This window comes from Pan troglodytes, chromosome 13 (assembly GCF_028858775.2).
Source record: "Pan troglodytes isolate AG18354 chromosome 13, NHGRI_mPanTro3-v2.0_pri, whole genome shotgun sequence".
NCBI lineage: Eukaryota > Metazoa > Chordata > Mammalia > Primates > Hominidae > Pan > Pan troglodytes.
In genome coordinates this window covers 80,968,959-80,988,950 of record NC_072411.2, presented here as the reverse complement: position 1 = coordinate 80,988,950, position 19,992 = coordinate 80,968,959, and the positions used below count along the sequence as shown (strand labels likewise).

General features: G+C 37.6%; 1 protein-coding gene across 2 annotated transcripts in view; it reads left to right on the top strand.

Moving 5' to 3' along the window:
• Positions 1 to 19,992, top strand: part of CCDC141 (coiled-coil domain containing 141) — a 219,138-nt gene that overhangs the window by 95,408 nt on the left and 103,738 nt on the right. For both annotated transcript variants that reach the window (XM_063791317.1, XM_515948.8), the window contains exon 6: positions 12,537 to 12,653. In XM_063791317.1, coding sequence (XP_063647387.1) covers positions 12,537 to 12,653 — 117 coding nt within the window. The remainder of the gene's footprint in view (positions 1 to 12,536; positions 12,654 to 19,992) is intronic.

Here is a 19,992-nt window from a genome sequence, read left to right as displayed (position 1 = left end):
TGGATTGCCTGAGATCAGGAGTTCGAGATCAGCCTCAACATGGAGAAACCCCGTCTCTACTAAAAATACAAAATTAGCCAGGCATGGTGGTGCATGCCTGTAATGCCAGCTACACGGAACGCTGAGGCAGAATGGCATGAACCTGGGAGGCGGAGTTTGTGGTGAGCCGAGATCGTGCCATTGCACTCCAGTCTGGGCAACAAGAACAAAACTCCATCTCAAAAAAAAAAAAAGCTTTCTCATTCAGCCCAGATTCTTTCCCCCAGGTGTAGCATTACTGTTGTTATACATGTCAAGGTCTCTTAATACTGTTTAGTTATTGGAGGCTGTTACAAGTATAGTTAGGCTTTAAGAATGCACATTCATGGTCAAGGGAATGAGGCTGTCATTTAGATTCCGTTCCTAACAGCACTTGAACAAAAATTAATTATAATAAGAACAATAAACATTATAGTAAATATAATCAGTCAATAAACAAGATAGTCATTTCCTTAAATAAAAAATTTAGGCTCTTAGGCTGGGCGTGGTGGTGAATGCTTATAATACAGCACTATGGGAGGTGAGGCGGGCAAACTGCTTGAGCCCAGGAGTTCGAGACCAGCCTGGGTAACATGGCAAAACCCTGTATCTACAAAAAACACACATGCACAAATTAGCCAGGCATGGTGCCATGCTCCTGTAGTCCCAGATACTTGGGAGGCTGAGATGGATGGGTGGCTTGAGCCCACCCAGGAGGCCAAAGCTGCAGTGAGCCAAGATTGCACCATTGCATTTCAGTCTGGGTGACAGAGTGAGACCCTCTGTCTCAAAAAATAAAATAAAAATAAAATTTAGACTCTGAATCTTAAAACACCTATGTTACATTTTCTCTTGTTAACAGCAGCGACAGTGGTTGCAGTAGTTAGTTAATAAAGCTGAGTATTGTCTCTTTATGCTTGTAAGAGTACGGATCCTGGGGCCAGACTGTTGGCTGGGTTCAAATCCTGGCTTCACCACTTACTGGCTGAGTAACAGCAGTTATTTAACTTCCCTGAGGCTCAGTTTTCTGTAAAAATATGAATAATAATACCAACTACTATCTTAGTGTTAGCAGTTGTTACCATCATGTCTGAAAAAGATAGCGAAGGCCCAACATATTACATACTGTCCCACTCCTCGCCCCCGCAATGTCATGCTCAGATGACGATTGGTCTCAGATTGAAGACCAGTTTTATTATTTGAGTTCACAGGATGTGATAAAATAAAAGTCAGTTTAATAATGTTAACAGCTACCCTTGTTCAATGGGCACTGAATTGATAGTTTAAAACAAAAAGTAGTACCTTTTTTTTCTGCTTGTGATTTAAAAATACTTTGTTAAAATGTAGACATCACCCTCCAAGCAGATTGCTACTAGAAATTTGGCATACTGCCACCTTCTAGACTTTTATCCAAGCATGAGCATAGTCACAGGCACACACACATTTATTAAAAAAAAACTAAACAAACAAATGAAAATTAATTGAATTAGCCTATATATACTGTATTATAACCTGTTTTTTTGTTACATTGAAAAAAATCATAAACATATTCTGTGTTTAAATAGATCAATTAATTTTAATAAGTGTGTAGTATTCTGCTATTTGAATATAACACAATTTAAACAGTATTAATGAGGAAATAGAGTTGCTTCGATTTCTTAATATTATAAACAATAATTAACGCTTACTCTGTTGATAATTATATGAACAAGGAATCATTTTAAAGTCCAGGTATGTATAAGCACAAATTATCTCACCTGAGTTTTTCAGTTTTTCTGAACTTCTGTTTATTATTATTATTATTATTATTATTATTATTATTTTCTTTTTGAGACAGAGTCTCGCTCTGTCATCCAGGCTGGAGTGCAGTGGCACAATCTCGGCTCACTGCAACCTCCGCCTCCGGGGTTCAAGCAATTCTCGTGCCTCAGCCTCCCAAGTGGCTGAGACTACAGATGCACGCCACCATGCCGGCTATATTTTTTGTATTTTAGTAAAGACGGGATTTCACCATGTTGCCCAGGATGGTCTTGAACTCCTGGGCTCAAGTGATCTGCTGCTCTTGGCCTCCCAAAGTGCTGGGATTATAGGCATGAGCCACCGTGCCTGGCCTGAATGTTCTATTTTAAAGCATTGTTGATGGTACAATGGTGAAGAATTGCAGCAGGAACACTAAGCTGAGTGTCACTCAGTTAGTAATTTGGGTTTTATAGTTATCTTGTTCTCAGATGATCTACCTGATAATTCTAGAACATATGAAACCACATTTCATTGAAGGGCAAAGTTTTTTGGTTTTTTTTTTGTCAGTTCTGTCTTACTTTAAGGGAACACAGGAGCTATCAATCTTTACATTAATGAAATATCAGCTTTGTCAATCATTTTAACCACTTAAGAAAAAGGGAAATTAAGTAGAAAATTAGAACAAAGATTACTGATGAATAATAATGTGGATGTCTGAATATGTGATGTGTCTTCTCTCATAAGGGCCATTTAAAAGATACATTTAGTGCTTCTCTGTTTCTAAGTGCTGTGGCCTAATGCTTTTGAACTAAAATAGTTCAGCTAATTCTCCTTTGGAAAGGAAATTAGGTGACCGGCATGATGGGGACTTAGGATTCACATCAGTTGCAGGAAAACAGTAAATGAAAAACACATACTTTCCTATCTTAAGTGGGATGTGATAGCCTCATAAAGATAATTATAGCATGTTCTTTCATCATTGTTTTTCAGATATAAAAATGCACTCTTGTTTTACATTTAATGATAAGCAGCTGACCTTTCTATTCAGCTCCACCAGCATCTTATTTTGCAGATAATCTGCCTCATTAATGAAAATCAGAAGCAGCTTGAAGTATTTCGTGCATAATTAATTATCTTGGCAAGAAGATTTATGAATGTAATTTTTCTCAATTGCTCCAATCAGGCATAAGTGAGAAAAACAAATATATTAAAACTAAGCTATTCATGGTCTCTGTGTACACGACAGTGTCAAGGACGTCTAGGAGAATTAAGACATGAGGGCAGACAATCTCTTTTTACCACCCAGATCACATATAAGATATACACCTTTAGGGGCAGAAAGGATAATAGAATTCATATCAGAAGGTTTTGTGGTTTTATAATTTGAGTGAAATGTGTATCATAATCATGCAGTATATTCCTTGTCAATGGGCAATGTAAATGATATTAGAGATGACATATATGAGCATAGCCTCTGGGCACCAATCTTGTGTCTGGTGGGCATCTGTAAAACTGTGCACCCATACAGGCACATGTGAGTGTAATCTCTTATACATGATGCCACCTTCTAACTAGGATTTAGAACTTGAATGACTGAACAGCTTAAATGCATAATTTTAAAAGTCCTTCTCTGGAAGTTCCTTGACTTACCTGAGCTTCTTATCTATTGCTTTGGAAATTTTGAAATGGGGATACTAAACCTATCACCAAGAGATTTTGTGAGAATTAAATGAGAAGGTGTGAGTGAAAATACTTTGAAACATTTATATCAACAAAATGTCAGTCCTGGTCCCATGATTGTAATGATGCACGATCAGCCTCTTCGGCTGCATTCTTGAGTGTATCTTTCATATTCCAAGGGGTGGTATTCCTGGATAAACAGTGTTATTCCCAAAAGTGGAATTTGGGGGTTGATAGAATGTGAGCATTTTTTTTTTTTTTGAGAGGGAGTCTCGCTCTGTTGCCCAGGCTGGAGTGCAGTGGTGCAATCTCGGCTCACTGCAAACTCCACCTCCCGGGTTCATGCCATTCTCCTGCCTCAGCCTCCCGAGTAGCTGGGACTACAGGCGCCTGCCACCACACCTGGCTAATTGTTTTGTATTTTAAGTACAGATGCAGTTTCACCGTGTTAGCCAGGATGGTCTCGATCTTCTGACATTGTGATCCGCCTGCCTCGGCCTCCCAAAGTGCTGGGATTATAGGCATGAGCCACCACGCCCAGCCGAATGTGAACATGTTTTAAGGCCCATGAGCCATCTTGTCAAATTACCCCCACAAAAGTTGTTCAAATTTGACTCCAACTACTTGGAGTTGAGTACTGGTTCCCACCACATTGGTCAATGTTGAGCATTACCTTTTATTTTCATGTTTGCAAATCTGGTCTTCTTGTTTAAGTTAAGAAGTATTTCCTAAATCTGTAGTGATTGCATTAAAAATGCATCTATTTATAATGCATTTGTGTCTCAATAAATGTGAGCTGCTGCCTCAAAAAAAAGAGAAAAAAAGTCCTTCTCTGAAGGCAGCTTTCATACATTGGCTGGCATAAGGCCAAATAAGGGTTGCATTATTTTGGTGACACTGATATCAAACCGTTGGGTCAGTAACAGGTATAAATGACTGTCTAACTGTCCATAGATGAAAATTTATCACAGAATTTCATTTTGGTATATAGGCTGTCTCTAGAATTCTCTCTAGGGCACACCAACAGTAAATGCAAAGGATCTGATAGTATTTGTAGAAGGAGCATGTAATTTTGACAGAAAAAGAAACCTTTTCTAACTGGAATGTATGCGAATGACTATTGCTTCCAATGGCACTGCAGTTCAAAGGTTGAAACAGGACTCTGGTGCAGATGGCATGGATACCAATGCTAGCTTTTATATTTACTAGGGATGTGGTTTGGGGCCAGTTACTTGGCCTCTGTGCCTCAGTGTCCTTTTCTGTAAAATGGGAATAATAATAGTATCTACCTATAGATTTATTGTAAAAACAAAAAATATTATATATTTTAAAATGCTTTGAGCACAGCTTGGCATATTGTAAGTGCTCAATGATTTTCAAATGTTCACCATATCACTACATACTTTGATGGTCACTTTCTGAGCTTTACTGGATAATCACTAGCATACAAAATCAGACACACTGGCCATATCCCACACCAATTCCATAAACCACTAGATAGTCTTAACTTTCTAAAATGTTCTGATATGAACAGGGCATAAATGCCACTTCATGGCTTTATATCCAGTCTAGTTTACTCAAAAGATCAGTTTTAGCTGCAAGATAGAGTTAAAAACCAATTTTCCCCTCCTTAACTTTCTCCGCCCTTTAGCTATTTCTTTAGATCACTTATACTTTTTATAGTTGATTACATTTTCATTAAATTAGGCCATTCCTGTATACTGTTCAATTGAACTGATGGCTTAACAACATTTTGGTTATTAATTAAGCCCCCAAGTCAGTTGGTAAGGGGGATGGGGACACACACTGTGACCATATTCACTCTCAGAAGTGATGAGTGTGCCTCCTTTGGAAGGCTCTGCGGTTGCTTCTAACCCTCATGCACATTGTATGACAGAATTAGCTGTTGCTGCCTGAGCTATCTGCTAAGCCCTGGGGCTGCCTGTGGGTCTCCTTTTACCTCTCTAAGCTCTTTTCCTTCCGTACCCCTGGTGTTGCCCCTGGTGATCATTGGCTTTTCTTTTCTCCTGCCACCATCCCAAACTAGCCAGGGAGTAGAAATCATTTTCTCCTCTTCCCTCATTCTCATGATCCAATCCCCAAAGACAACTCAAAAGGATGAATTAATTTTAATGAATGTTGTAGGGAGACTGTTAAGCAAACAATCAATGGCATGCTTTAAAAAGATTAATAACATCTTTTAAAATTTACCAGTTATTTATTTTGTTGATATGACAGTTTCTGATTCATTGTTTTTCCCAACAACCAGAGGTTCAGGCCAAAACTTTGGTAGGAAATCCATTAAGCTGCCTGACCTAGGAACTGGAAAGGTAAAATGAAAATGTCAAACTTTGGTCCCACTCCTAAGTAGTTCTGTACTGCCTGTCGGTCTGTCTCTCACTCTCTTTATCTCACACACACAGTGAATATAATTGGCTGAAGATCACTTAGGATGGAACTTTAAGTTATATTGGGAAAACCATGCCTTCGATATCTTTGGCAGGGATACACATTGCCAAGACACTGGATGGGGCTCTGTTTCCTCTCCTGAAAAACAATGTCTTTCCACTGCTGGGGAAGTTATTTTCAATGAGTCGGAGGTAATGCTAGAAATAAAATTTAGGTCCAGAGACATCTACTGTACTGATTTTGTCCATTGGACTAAATAACTTTCCATCCATTAAGTGGTTGGAAGAAAGAACCTACCTAAACACAAATAATTGTTGTGGGCAATGTTAAGAAGGGAAGTCCTTAGTGCCATTTTTTCATGAAATATAGACGTGAGAAGAGAAATTATATGCTAATACAAGTCAGAATAGTTAAATACATAAAATTATTATTCTAGACAGGAAAAAGGATTGTATGTAAAGCTGTTGATAAAGTAACAACTTTGCCTTAAAATAACATATTTTAGCTTTCCTACTGCCCATCAATAGAGAATACTGGAATTTGATACTGGAATTTATTGAGGAGATACTGATACCTTCCAGTTGATTTCAGTAATTCACAAAGGGCTCCCAAATTCAACAGAAGAAAATTGTGAGCATTGTCCTCCTGGAATCTCTAAGTCCAAATAATAACAGGCCAATAACTAGATCAGTCCCAGAATATGTCTAAAAATGGAAACCCGATCCACATTTTTGGCAGTAATTGTTTTTTCCTGCTCTCCTCCCAAGTCTGCAGGTACAAACATCAGCAACACAGCTTTAGCATCTCTTCTAATGTGCATTAGAATCACCTAGTGGACCAAATGGATATTTCAAATCTGGTCATCGCTAGTTAAGTCCAGAGCTCATTTGACTGTATTGTCTAATACAAAATAAAGGCAACTGGTTCCCCTACTGTAAAAAAAGAAAAAAAAACCCAAAGCCCTATGGAAACATGCCTTCAAAATCAAAGCAGGCATTAGAACTGTCACCTGTGACCATCAACTACAATTGAAAACATTTCTGTATATGTGTGTGTTTTTGGTAATTGCCAGAGAGACTGTCAAAAAGTCTTGGGTTAAAGAAGATAAATAACTGATGCCTTTTTCGTTTATCAGTTTTTTGTACTTAATAGAACCTGGTTATTCAGCCAGTTCTGCACATGGAAAAGAAAATGAAAGTAATTTGATGAGATTTTCATCTCCCCTTAAGCATTTCTGTTAAGGTCGTTTGAATTGCTTATTGCTAGCTCACCTCCTCCAGCATATTTTAAATAAAGATAAAAGAGATTTGATTTCAGATTGTAGAACAAATTGCAGAAAAATAAACTGCAGTGGCTTATGGCATTCTGTTGTGTTGCTTTGGGCTGCAGCAGAAGTTCACCTTCTTGCCGCCTGAGTTGTTTATCCTTGGCCATCAGAGAGCATTTTCTACCGCTTGCATGACCCATCTTTCAGTCCTGTCTTTGGCACATGTCATTTGGGAACTGAAATTCTCAGCCTGCTCTTGCTGTCACCACTGCCCACAGCTGGCTTCTTGCTCTCAGAGACTCCTCCTGACAGGCCTGACCCACACATCCATTCTCCTCTCTAATGAACTATTTTCACGGAGCCCCTGATTGTATACGGGACCTATTTCTGTGTTAAAATTGGATTCTATAACCATAGCTTTGCATTTTTGTTTTTATTTTAAGAACATTCATAAATATAGCCTAATGAGAACCATTTCTCTTCTCCAGAATCCTTTATTTCTGCAGATGTATATAATGAGCAGGAAAAATATTGCATAGTATGAATTCTGACACTGGCATTTCTGTCCCTACCTACAAGAATTTCCTCGTATTGGTTGTGTGAAATTAGGCAAGTTATTGAACTGTCTATTGAACTGTTACCTCATCTGTTGAAAAGGCAAATATCTCTATCATAGGAGGGGTGCAAAGGTTGGTTGAAATTATGTTGTAACCTGCCTAAATTCGTACCTAATACTTCTCTTGGAAGGAAGGCTAGTTAACTTCTTTTACCTTCTTCATTCTTATCTACCAGCAGGGGTCCAAAGTGGGACTTCCAACAAGAAAAAAAAAAAAAAAAAAAGGAGTCCTTCTTTGCCAAAGACTAAATACCGTCCCACTCTTCCAACCTTCCTACTCTTTTTGGTACATCCCTGTATCAACTTTCCGCATGCATCTTCAGTGATGAACAAGACATGCAAAGAAATGCATGTCTTACCTAATCAAAGAAAAAAAATGTGGGAAGGAGCCCCTTTGTTACTTCTGCTTTCCCGAAAGCTATCATCCTTTACTCAGCCAATGAATGTAGCCAATGTCTTAGTCCATTTTGCATTGCTACAAAGGAACACCTGAAACTGGGTAATTTATGAAGATGAAAGGGTTATTTGGCCCATGATTCTGCTGGCTGAAAGATTGGGCATCTGTTGAAAGCTTCAGGCTGCTTCCACCCATGGCGGAAGGTGAAGGGGAGCTTCCATGTGCAGAGATCACATGGCAAGAGAGGAGGCAAGAGAACACGTGGAGACACTAGGCTCTTTTTAACAACCAGGTCTGCTGGGAACTAATAAAGGGAGAACTCACCCACAGCCCCCACCAAGGGAGGGCATTAATCTATTCATGAGGGGTCCGCTCCTATGATCCAAATACCTTCCATTAGATCCCATCTCCAACACTGGGGATCAAATTTCAGCATAGGGTTTAGAGGGGACACACATCAAAACTGTAGCAGCCAACATTCCCACTTAGATGTTCATAAATGCTACCAACTGATATCTCACACTGCTCTTCTCCTGACTCCACTTTTTAAAATACCTTTAATTAAAGCTCAGTCCTTAAGTCTACATTTAACAAATATAGTCCAAATATATTTTAATTGGAGAACCATCCAATAATAATATAATGCAACCTACTGATGTGATTTTAAATTTTCTAGTAGCCACATTTTAAAAGTAAAAAAAAGTAAAAAGCCACATAAAAGGATGAAAAGCAATAATATTTTTAAATTAACCCGCCATATCTAAAATGTTATTTCAATAGGTAATCAATACTAACTTTTTTTTTTTATTGAGATAGGGTCTCACTCCTATTGCCCAAGCTGGAGTGCAGTGGCATGATCTTGGCTCATTGCAGCCTCAACTTTGCAGGTTCAGGTGATCTTCCTCCTTTAGCCTCTCTGAGTAGCTGGGACTACAGGTGTGTGCTACCACACCCCACTAATTTTTTGTATTTTTTAGTAGAGATGGTTTTGCCATGTTGCCCACACTGGTCTCAAACTCTTGAGGTCAAGGAATCCACCTGCCTCAGCTTCCCAAACTGATTGGTTTACAGGCATGAACCACCATACTCATACTCATACTAACATTCTTAATGAGATATTTTCATTATACTTATGCTAAGTCTGTGAAATCTGCTGTGTGCTTTACACGTGGAGCATGTCTCAATTAGGACTAGTCACTTTCCAAGTACAAGATAGCTATGTATGATGAGAGGCTACCGTATTGGACAGTGCAGGTTTCCCTGCCACCCCACTTTAACTTTCAAGGCAGCTCTTTGTTTTCATTGAACATTCCTGATTGTTTCCTCTCTGCATCTTTGCTGACTTTCCTTTTTCTCCATCTCTTTTCACTCTGTGATAGATGTCATCCCATCACTACACACACACCACACACAAAGATCTGCCTCACTCCTCTGCTGAGTTCTATCTCCTCTGGGCATCAAGTACCTAGAATTCCCTATCAAATTAATGGGATGACCATGAACACATTGCTCAGGTGAAACTGGAAGATAGAAACTGGGAAGAAAGGAAAAATATTCTAATTAACCCCTTTAATCAATCATTGCCCAGAACCAATTTCCAGTGCATACTTCGAATACTTTTTGTTTTCCTTCCTTTGTACATCTCTTCAGCTTGTGGCTCATGTTTTCATAGTTTTGCAGGGACCATGTTCTACATAAATGTCCTGGTGCATCATTTACTGTACTTACCACTCAGGCTTCTGGACAGCAGCTGACACAATTTAAAAGCTTATAAAAAGTGCACTTAGAATATCTATGCAGCTGTCTGCAGTAGCTACTCGCTGGGCACAATGACTGATTTACTGGGTGGCAGAATATTATGATTGACATGCTCCTGGTTATTTAGGGTGTCTTATTTTGTCATCAGAAGGACTCTGAGAGCCTGTTTTGTGTGCATCCCACAGCATACATGGTAAATCTGATCGAAGAGTCTGCTCCTGTGTATGAATACCTCATAATGAGATGTAACACCCTCATGATGATCTACTTACTTCTGAGTTTTATGCCAACTTGTTTTTATGTTTCTTTCCTGGGTGCATCTGGTAGTAAAAATTTGTAGATATAGAGAGTCAGCATGATTTAACAGGCAGGAACGTGAACAGGATACACTGAACATTATCGTATGTCTTTAACTACATTCTCCTAAAGGGAATAGTATTGTTTTACAGGAATAGTATCTTTTGGGAGTTGAAATAGTATGTGCCAAATCTAGAAGATGAGGTCAGTAGATACCGTTTAAAAATCAAAACAACTCACTCTTTCCCAGCTTTCATCACTGCTGGCATGTGTTAGATGACAAGTCTTTGACTCACAAAGTTTAATAAGATTATCTGAGGTTCCAGGCTTCTCACCTGTTTTTAGAGATTAGAGAACACCTGTTTGTACCCATTTTTCATCCACTCTGATTCTATATTAACTGTTCCTATTAAAGCATTCTTGAGATGTCAAGTCCCTCCCACTTTAGCTAAGAATAAATAAAACTCACTTTTGTTTAATAAGATAAATTATCTCTGGAAGTTAGTTGTATTCGTGATCCACTTTACTTTGAGGAAACCCTTAAATCATTGCTCTAGTTGTGTTTTTATGGGGGCTCACTGAATTTTTGGGAGAAAATTATTTTGTTTTACAAAATAAAATAATAAATTTTATAGCTGTTGATAAAATATTCTTTGTGTGTTTTCATAGGCACATTGTACATATCATCTAGCTCTAATTGGATACCAGAAAAACACTGTCTTCAAATAATTGTAAATACATAAGCACAATACTTGTGTATCGTGGGGACTAACTAGATAACGTGTATTTTGTGCATAGATTACCAGATATTCGGAAGAAAATGAGATATATGTCACATGAAAACTGCTATAAGGTCACCAGTATTATTTTCTTTGTACTAATGATGGGCTAAAATGCTGGTTAACAAAGACATTTCCAATTAGCAGAAAGCTGGAGAAATGCTTCCATCCTGTATTTTAAATGCCCATTCCATGCTGAGAAATACTAAGAGTTGTGTAGACCTTTTGATCGCATAGTCAGCTTTGTGATATCAGCCCTATAAATGGTGTGTCATATTCTAGATGAGCCCTTAACTCTGATGTGTGTGTGTGTGTGTGTGTGTGTGTGTGTGTGTGCACGCACGTGTCATGTGTATTTATTGTGTGGAACTTCTGATCTAATCTAGAGTTCTCCTTGGCTACCTGTTGTACACATTTCTCCATGTTATAGGATTTCAGAGAAATCCTGAGACTGCTTCAGGCAAGACAACCTAGGCTGGGGAAAGACATAGTATCAGGCTTGGGATTTATATGCCCATTATTTTGAATGGGCTGCCAGTGTTCATTTTTCAGATTTGAAGTCATTCCCGCTGATGGCAGGGCTGTAAGACCTTAAATAACTCAAGCATGGCAGCAGGGCACAATGGAAAGAGCATGGATTTGAAATCCTGCAGACTGGAGGACAAATTCTGTCTCTGCTACTTACTGTGTGGCTGTGGATAAGCTGCCTCTTCAAAACTCAGTTACCGCATCTCTAAAATGATGATATCATGACTGTTATAAAGTTGTTGAGAGAAATAGAGATGATGCCCAAAAAGCAACTAGCTTGTAGTAGTCTCTTAAGAATCAGTCATTATGATGTGATCATAAGGACAATGCTATACAGGATTCGAGTGTAAAAATCTAAGTCTCCTTTAACTGGGATAAGGAATCTGCATCCAGGGCCCCCATGTCAAGTGTTGGCATCATTTAGAAAGGTACAGATTATTTCAAGTCCTTTGCTATTTGTAGTTTCAGCACTGTATATGGCATGTATTATAAATCAAGTCAATGTAAATGTGAGTCATGCCCTTACCACTTACAATGTCAATGGGTTTTAATAACCTCTCTATTTTCTGGATACAGATTTCCAGCACTTGTAGCAAACTAAATATTTCTGCATAGTCTATTTTATGGCAGAAAATATAATTCTACCTATGCTGTTTAATATCTTCATATGGGTTTACGTAACTATACTTAGATTCATATTCATTTCCAGGAAAGAAGATATATTTTAAATGAATTCATGATTTTTGGACTGCTTGGGAATCTATTTTGATTCTTTGTTAGGAGATTTTCATTTTATTCATGCCATGTAATCTACTGAACTGATTAGTCATTTTCATACTTTTTGGGATTTTTTCTCTTTTATGCATGTAGAGGTTAAATGAAGAAAAAATTCTAAACTTGTTCATATTATTTTAATACATGAGATAGTTTATATAAAAAGAAATTAAAGTAGCTTAAGTTTTGAAAGGTTGAGGGACTATTTCTGAATTTTTACTCACTTATTCTGATCATTTGAATTTTGATCTTTCTTTGTTGCCTTTTACCTAGGTTACTTGTTGGTTTCAGAAAACTATAAGAGATTTACAGGAACAAAGTCTAGGTTCATCACTTTCAGACAATGAGGATCTAATTCATAAGCACGAGGAACTGATAATAAAAGCAAAGGTAAGAGATATATTAGACACATTAAAAATAATTGAAAAATGCATTAACTTTTCTTGAATATACTTCTGTGGGTAATTTAGAGGAGAACTGAGAACTGTCTTTGATTAATCTACTATTGATGTAAAAAAAATCCCAAAAACATTAGCAAATACCACTGTGCATTGACAGAGCTTCCAGAATAATGATAAACAAATTAACAGCTTTTACAACAATAACTACATTTTTCTGAATAGTTACTATGTGCCAGGCACTATAGTATGTATATGAGATCCATTATCTAAATTATCATAAACCCTTAAGGGGGAGGTATTATTTTCTCCATTTTATGCATCAAAACAAATAAAACACAAAGGCTTGGAAATGCCAAGTCACTTGACCAGTGTAATACATCTTGTCAGTGGCAGATTTGAAATTCAGTTCTAGGTTTTGTCTAATACAAAGGCCCAAGCTCTTAAACGTTATACATTTTAGCTTTCTAAAAAAATTTTTTTCTACACTGAGATATCAGTATGAGTCATCACTTTTATGACTTCCAGATATAATTTGATTGCTGTTCCAATTTACATGTCTTTTGCTCTTTAACTTGCTTCAGATTTCTCAGTTTTACAAGAAGTAATGGCTACCAGTCAGGCAGCCACTTGTAGGTATATAGAATGCATTAAAATGCAAGCATGAAGTGCTGAAAGCAAGATGAGTAAAGCACCGGTGTTTTGGTTGACCTTCTCTCCATTGTGTCTTGTTATTTGAAAATCAGTGCATTTATACATCTGGGGGTCTGTAAATACTTTCCAAAATTCTTTACAGAGGCTCCATATTGATCCGCAAGAAAACAGAAGTCCGTCATAGTAGATGGGATGGGAACAGTGAATAATCACTATCAAGATTTAGAGAACTTTGTATATTAATATTTTAGATAATGATAGTTGTAGGTAGAGCTAAGTCATAAAGCTCTAGAAAACAATGGGCCAACACTACTAGACAATAGTTGAATACAGGCTAGACGAGTCAAATATTCACATGTCTGGGAGGTTAGTAGTAGGCAGGATGAGGATGGAGGCAGTAGATTGCATTTATTTAGACTTAAATCTTTTCATGGGGATCATGACACATTTGTTTCAGTTTCTTGCTTCTGTTTGAGCACTCCAGTGTCTTGTAGGCATTCAAAGTCTTTGGTTTGAATATTTGATTGATAAAAGGTGCACTTACAGAAGACTGTTGACTAATAATGACTGATTATTTTTTAATTTCTTAAAATTTTTCAGCATTTGGTTTATCTGTTTAGGAGGTTAACTTTTTTCATTGAATTATATGGCAATTTATTCTGTTTGTATCAAACTCAAGTTTTATCAGTGAAAATTCTATCGAAAGCCCCAAATGCCAAGCACAAGAGATCACCAGAATTGCATAGGATGCTACTTCCTTTAATACCAAAAAAAGCAGTATATAGTGTACACATAATTTAGACATCCCTTGGGGTTATATTCACGATAAATGTAGAGTTATGGTTTCCTCTAGCCCTGAAGACAGTCTAGAGTAGAATATTTGTTAATGTTTGACCTTAGTAGGGCACAGTTTTTCTCATAGTTTATAGCTCATATTTCAACCTCTGATGTCCATAAACAAAAAAGCATATAGATATTCTTTCCATCAATATTATTAAGTTGCAGGTATAAGGGATGTAAAAAATAATTTTTAAAGACTATTTTTAGAGCAGTTTTAAGTTCACAGCAAAATTGAGAGGAAGGTATAAAGATTTCCCATATACACCCTGCCCCTACACATTCGTAGCCTCCCCCATAATCAACATCCCCACCAGAGTGGTGCATTTGTAACAATTAATGGACCTACATTGACACATCATTATTACCCAAAGTTCATAGCTTATATTAGGGTTCACTCTTGGTGTTGTACATTCTATGGGTTTGGACAAATGTATGATGATATGTATTGAATGATTGAACATCATTGAATTATACAGATTATTCTTGCTGCCCTAAAACTCCTCTGTGCTCTGCCTGTTCATTCCTTTCCACACCCCCAACTCCTGACAACCACTGATCTTTTTACTGTCTTCATAGTTTTGCCTTTTCCATAATGTCATGTAGTTAGAATCGTACAGTATGTAGGCTTTCAGATTGGTGTTTTTCACTTAGTAATATATATTTAAGTTTCTCTATATCTTTTCATGACTTGATAGCTCATTCATGTTTAGAAATAAATAATATTCTAGACAAGCCTGCATGACATAGGGAGATTCCATCTCTACAAAACATTTAAATGATTAGCCAGGTGTGTTGCATGCTATTCAGCTACTCAGGAGGCTGAGGTGGGAGGATCATTTGAGCCTGGGAGGTTCCAGACAAGTATATGCACATCCTTTAGGGTCCTGAACTACTCTGCATCTTGTGCAGAAGCTGAGTATTGCCCCATGTACTCAAGTAGTTTTCAAGCCAAACTGTTTTTGAAAAGTGAGGCATAGAAACCTATTTCTCTACAGCATCCCTGAGAGTAAATATCTTTTCTTTTCCCTTTTTTTTTTTTTTTTTTTTTTTTTTTGAGATGGGGTCTCTCTCTGTCACTCAGGCTGGAGCACAGTGGTGCAATCATACTCACCACAGCCTCGAAATCCTGGGCTCAAGCGATTCTCCCACCTCAGCCTCCTGAGCAACTGGGACTGCAGCTGCACACCCCCATACCTGGCTAATTTTGTTTTTATTTATTTTTTGTAGAGACGGAGTCTTGCTATGTTTCTCAGGCTGGTCATGAACTCCTGGCCTCAAGTGATCCTCCCACCTCAGCCTTCTAAAGTGCTGGGATTACAGGCATGAACTCTCATACCTGGCAAATTTATTTTCTAAAGGGGGAGGTTCATTTATTTATTGGGATTTCTTTTTTTATTTATTTATGTGAAGCATTCTTTCCAATGTAAGATTTTCCTTCCAAACTATGGGTTGAGCTATAGAGCCATCAATCTTAAATCCATCTTTAATTACAAATTACAGAAATGTTGACTAATTATTTAGACTGATTCAGTCAAATGAAGATGAATGCTCACATATAACTTGTAGATACAAAAAGGTTCTAAAGATACTTGCCATGAATTTCAGAGAATTCACTGGCAAGATAACTGGTTATTAAGACTTCAGGAGTCTCCGAATCATATGGGTTTAGAGAGACCCCCATCAGTGTATATGCACAAGGGGGAGTGGTGCTTTATTATGGGGTGATCCAGGACAGCTTTCTGGAAGGATGGGGTTTGAACAGATGGATGGAATATGAGTTGTTGGTTAGGAGGGGGTGGTCAAACCAGAATATGGCAGAATAAGGCAATCAGCAATCAGACCAGGCTGTCTATGGTGAGAGTTAAAGTCCTCATAATGTGTAAGCCAGAGAAGAGAGGCTAAGGAGAGTTGTCTTAGAGGCAATAGACTTATCCACAGCCATTCTGTAGGAAAGAAATAATAATTCATGGTCATGACAGAAAAATAGACTTCCACAGGTTGGGAAATAGAAGAGATTCCTGAAGCAATGAGAGGTAGGCCTAGATGACCTCAAAACTTTCTTTAATTTTCAAATCCTGTAAAGGAGATAGGATGTACATTTCGGTATCAATTATGCTTGTTATATTGAAAGCAAGATGAGTGTAGAAAACACCTTTCCAGAGCTGGTTGAAAGGAATAAGTCTGGGCGGGGGAAGTAGCAGTATTTGTTTAAAGTAGACAGTATCTTACCTTGGTATTCCCAGCACATTGGACAGTGCCTGATATGAAAAGGACATTTGATTAATGTCTGTGTAGTAAGTCTTTTACGTTGTGAAAAGAAGCATCCTTTTAGTTTTTTTTGTGATTCCCTTGTGACTTTAGATAATCACTTAACCTCCTTTTATCTATCTATCCACCCAATATCTTTAAAAACATTTTTTTAGCCCTCAGAGTAGAGTTACACTTCCCTTTCGGTTTACCTTATTGTCTTCCCCTTTATTCTCTCTATCCCTCACATTCTCATTCTCACAGGGACCTACTCTAATGGGCTCAACATATGTCTTTAGACATAGTCCGATTTCTAAAATACAGAGTTACGTGTTTCAATTTGCATAAATAGAATGAAGCCATAGATCTCATATTGTTTTTTGTCATAACACTGTTTGCATCTAGTTTATACAGTTCTTTGTGTTCTTCAGTATGCTAATTTCTAGTTGCAATGTAAATTTGGAAAGTTGTATTACGTAGATGATGTTCTACTTCTATCCTTCCTAACTTATCACTGCCTCCCCCCATTTCTTTATTCTTTCCTAATCTCTGATCCTATAGAGCACTCATTCTTTCTTCTGCTATACTCCTTCTGCCATTCGGCCCTCCTGCCAAGTTCTTCACTTCAGCTATTACATTTTTCATGCCCAGTTGCTGACATTGATTCTTCTTCATAAATGGTTTTCTGTTTTACCTATCTAATGTATTTCCTCATATCTTAAGATACACTTTTTAACATATTAAATTTTTGGTCTGTCCAGTGCATTAATTCTGCTTCTTCTGTATTTCAGTGTTGCTTGTGGTCAACAGATGTTGTTTATCCCTGTGAGTTAATGTTCCATTGGGATATCAGTAACTTTGGTATAGTGGGGATATGAAAGCCAGTGCTCTAATTTGCCCCTTGTGGGTGAATTGGGGAGATACCCCTAAGTGCAGTTGACTTCTTTTGCTACAATTAGGATTCAAGCATTCCCATTTGTCCCCCAACACCCCCCCTCCACCACACACACAAAAGAGTATACCCCTTGGACGACCTCCCAGTGATTAGATTCTGGACCTTGCTTTTATCTATGACCTATTTCTCTGGGTGGTATTCTACCCACCTCACATGGTGGAGAGTTGGTGTGGACACATGAAGAAACAAATCAGGTTGCCTACCTCTCTAATATCAACTATCCATCTGATTAGATTTCCATGGGATCCTGTTTTTTCTCTCTTACTGGTACTGGACTGAGGGTACTATTTTCTATCCAAAAAAGGTAGAAAGTGAGCAATGACCAGGGAGGTAAGGAGAGAAAGCATCACACCTAAAAAGTTCTCCCCTGGCATATCTCCTGTCTATGGCATCCAACCTTGTTGTATGTAGACAGCCATGTGCCCTGAGACTCAACCACCTTTTGTCTCCCACAGAAAAGTTCTGTGATCTATAAAACCTTACTTTTCACTTTACAGAAAGAACCAGCTATATAATTTGTAAGGCCCAGTGCAAAATAAAATTATGGAAGGTTTTCTTAAAATATTATTGAGAATTTCAGTATGGGGACAGCATGGGCCCCTTTTAAACATAAGGCTCTGTGTGATTGCACAGGTCAGTTGACCATGAAGCCAGTCCTATATACAGGGTTAGGATTTCTGGAAAGACCTAGCAGCCTTTGCTGGATACACATTTTCCTTAGCCACTTTATTCGCCTCTTCTCACTTGAATTAGCAGGCTTTCTAAAACAAACCGAACCAAAAGAAAAAAAAAACATGCAGATTAGATTAGAGAAAAGGGAATTATGATGACCAAATATTTATAGTTCTATATTCTTTGTCTTCCCTTACTCCAGAACAGAGTATGTTCTGGGAGCAATGCAATATCTAGAAGTTGACTATAATGCTATACTTGGTTGCATCTACATGGAGAAAAACAGGTTTAAACCCCTGCTATGTCATTCACTACATAATGAATGACATACCTTGGATACATTACATCCCTGCGAGCCCCACTTTCCTCACCTGTAAGATAGAGCCTTGAAAATTCAATTAGAAAATGTTTGTGACAATAATAGTGGGAGACTTCAAAACTCTACTAACAGTATTAGACAGATAATCAAGGCAGAAAATTAACAAAGATATTTAATATCTGAACTCAACATTGGACCAAATGGATATATTAGACATCTGCAGAGCCTTTTATCCCAAAACAACAGAATGTACATTATTCTCATCACCACATGGCACATACTCTAAAATTGACTGCATAATTGGACATAAAACAATCCTCAGCAAATGGAAAAGAACTGAAATCATACCAAACACACTCTCAGACCACAGCACAATGAAAATAGAGTCAAGACAAGGAGAATCACTTAAGGCCATGCAATTACATGAAAATTAAACAACATGCTCCTGAGTGACTTTTGGGTAATTAGTGAAATTAAAGCAAAAATCAAAAAGTTCTTTGGAACTAATGAGAACAAAGATACAACATACTAGAATCTCTGGGACACAGCTAAGGCAGTGTTAACAGGGAAATTCATAGAACTAAATGCCCAACATTTAGTGTTCTCCCCTAAATGTCTTTCTAACATCAAAAAGTTAGAATGATCTCAAACTAACAACCGATCATTGCAACAGAAAGAATTAGAGAAGCAAGAACAAATCAACCCTAAAGCTAGCAAAAGACAAGAAGTAACCCAAATCAGAGCTAAACTGAAAGAAATGAAGACATGAAAATACATTCAAAAGATCCATGAATCCAGAAGTTGGTTTCTTGAAAAACTTAATAAGGTAGATTGGCTGCTAGCTAGAGTAATAAAGGAGAAAAGAGAGAAGATCCAAATAAACATCATTAGAAATAATGAAGGGAATGTTACCACTGACCCCATAGAAATAAAAATAACCATCAGAAACTACAACGAACACCTCTATATAGACCTAAAAGAGATGGATAAATTCTAGACACATATACCTCCCAAGACTGAATCATGAAGAAATTGATTCTCAGAACAGACCAATAATGAGCTCCAAAATTGAACAAATAATAAATAGCCTATCAACAAAAAAAAATGCCTAAGACCAGATGGATTCATAGCCAAATTCCACCAGAGGTACAAAGAAGAGCTGGAACCATTCCTACAAAAACTATTCCCAAAAATTGAGGAGGAAGGACTCCTCCCCAACTCATTCTATGAGGCCAAAACCTGGCAGAGACACAACAAAAAATGAAAACCAGGCCAATATCCTTGATGAATATTGATGCAGAAGTCCTCAACAAAACACTTACAAAACCAAATTGAACAGCACATCAAAAAGCTACTCCACCACGATCAAGTAGGCTCCATCCCTGGGATACAAGGTTGGTTCAACATATACAAATCAATAAATGTGATTCATCACATAAACAAAACTAAAGACAAAAACTACATGATTTTCTCAATAGATGTGGAAGAGGCTTTCAATAAAATTAAGCACTCCTTCATTTTAAAAATCTTCAATAAACTAGATATTGAAGGAACATACCTCCAAATAATAAGAGCCATCTATGACAAACCCACAGCCAACATTATACTGAATGGGCAAATGCTGGAAGCCTTTCCCTTGAAAAC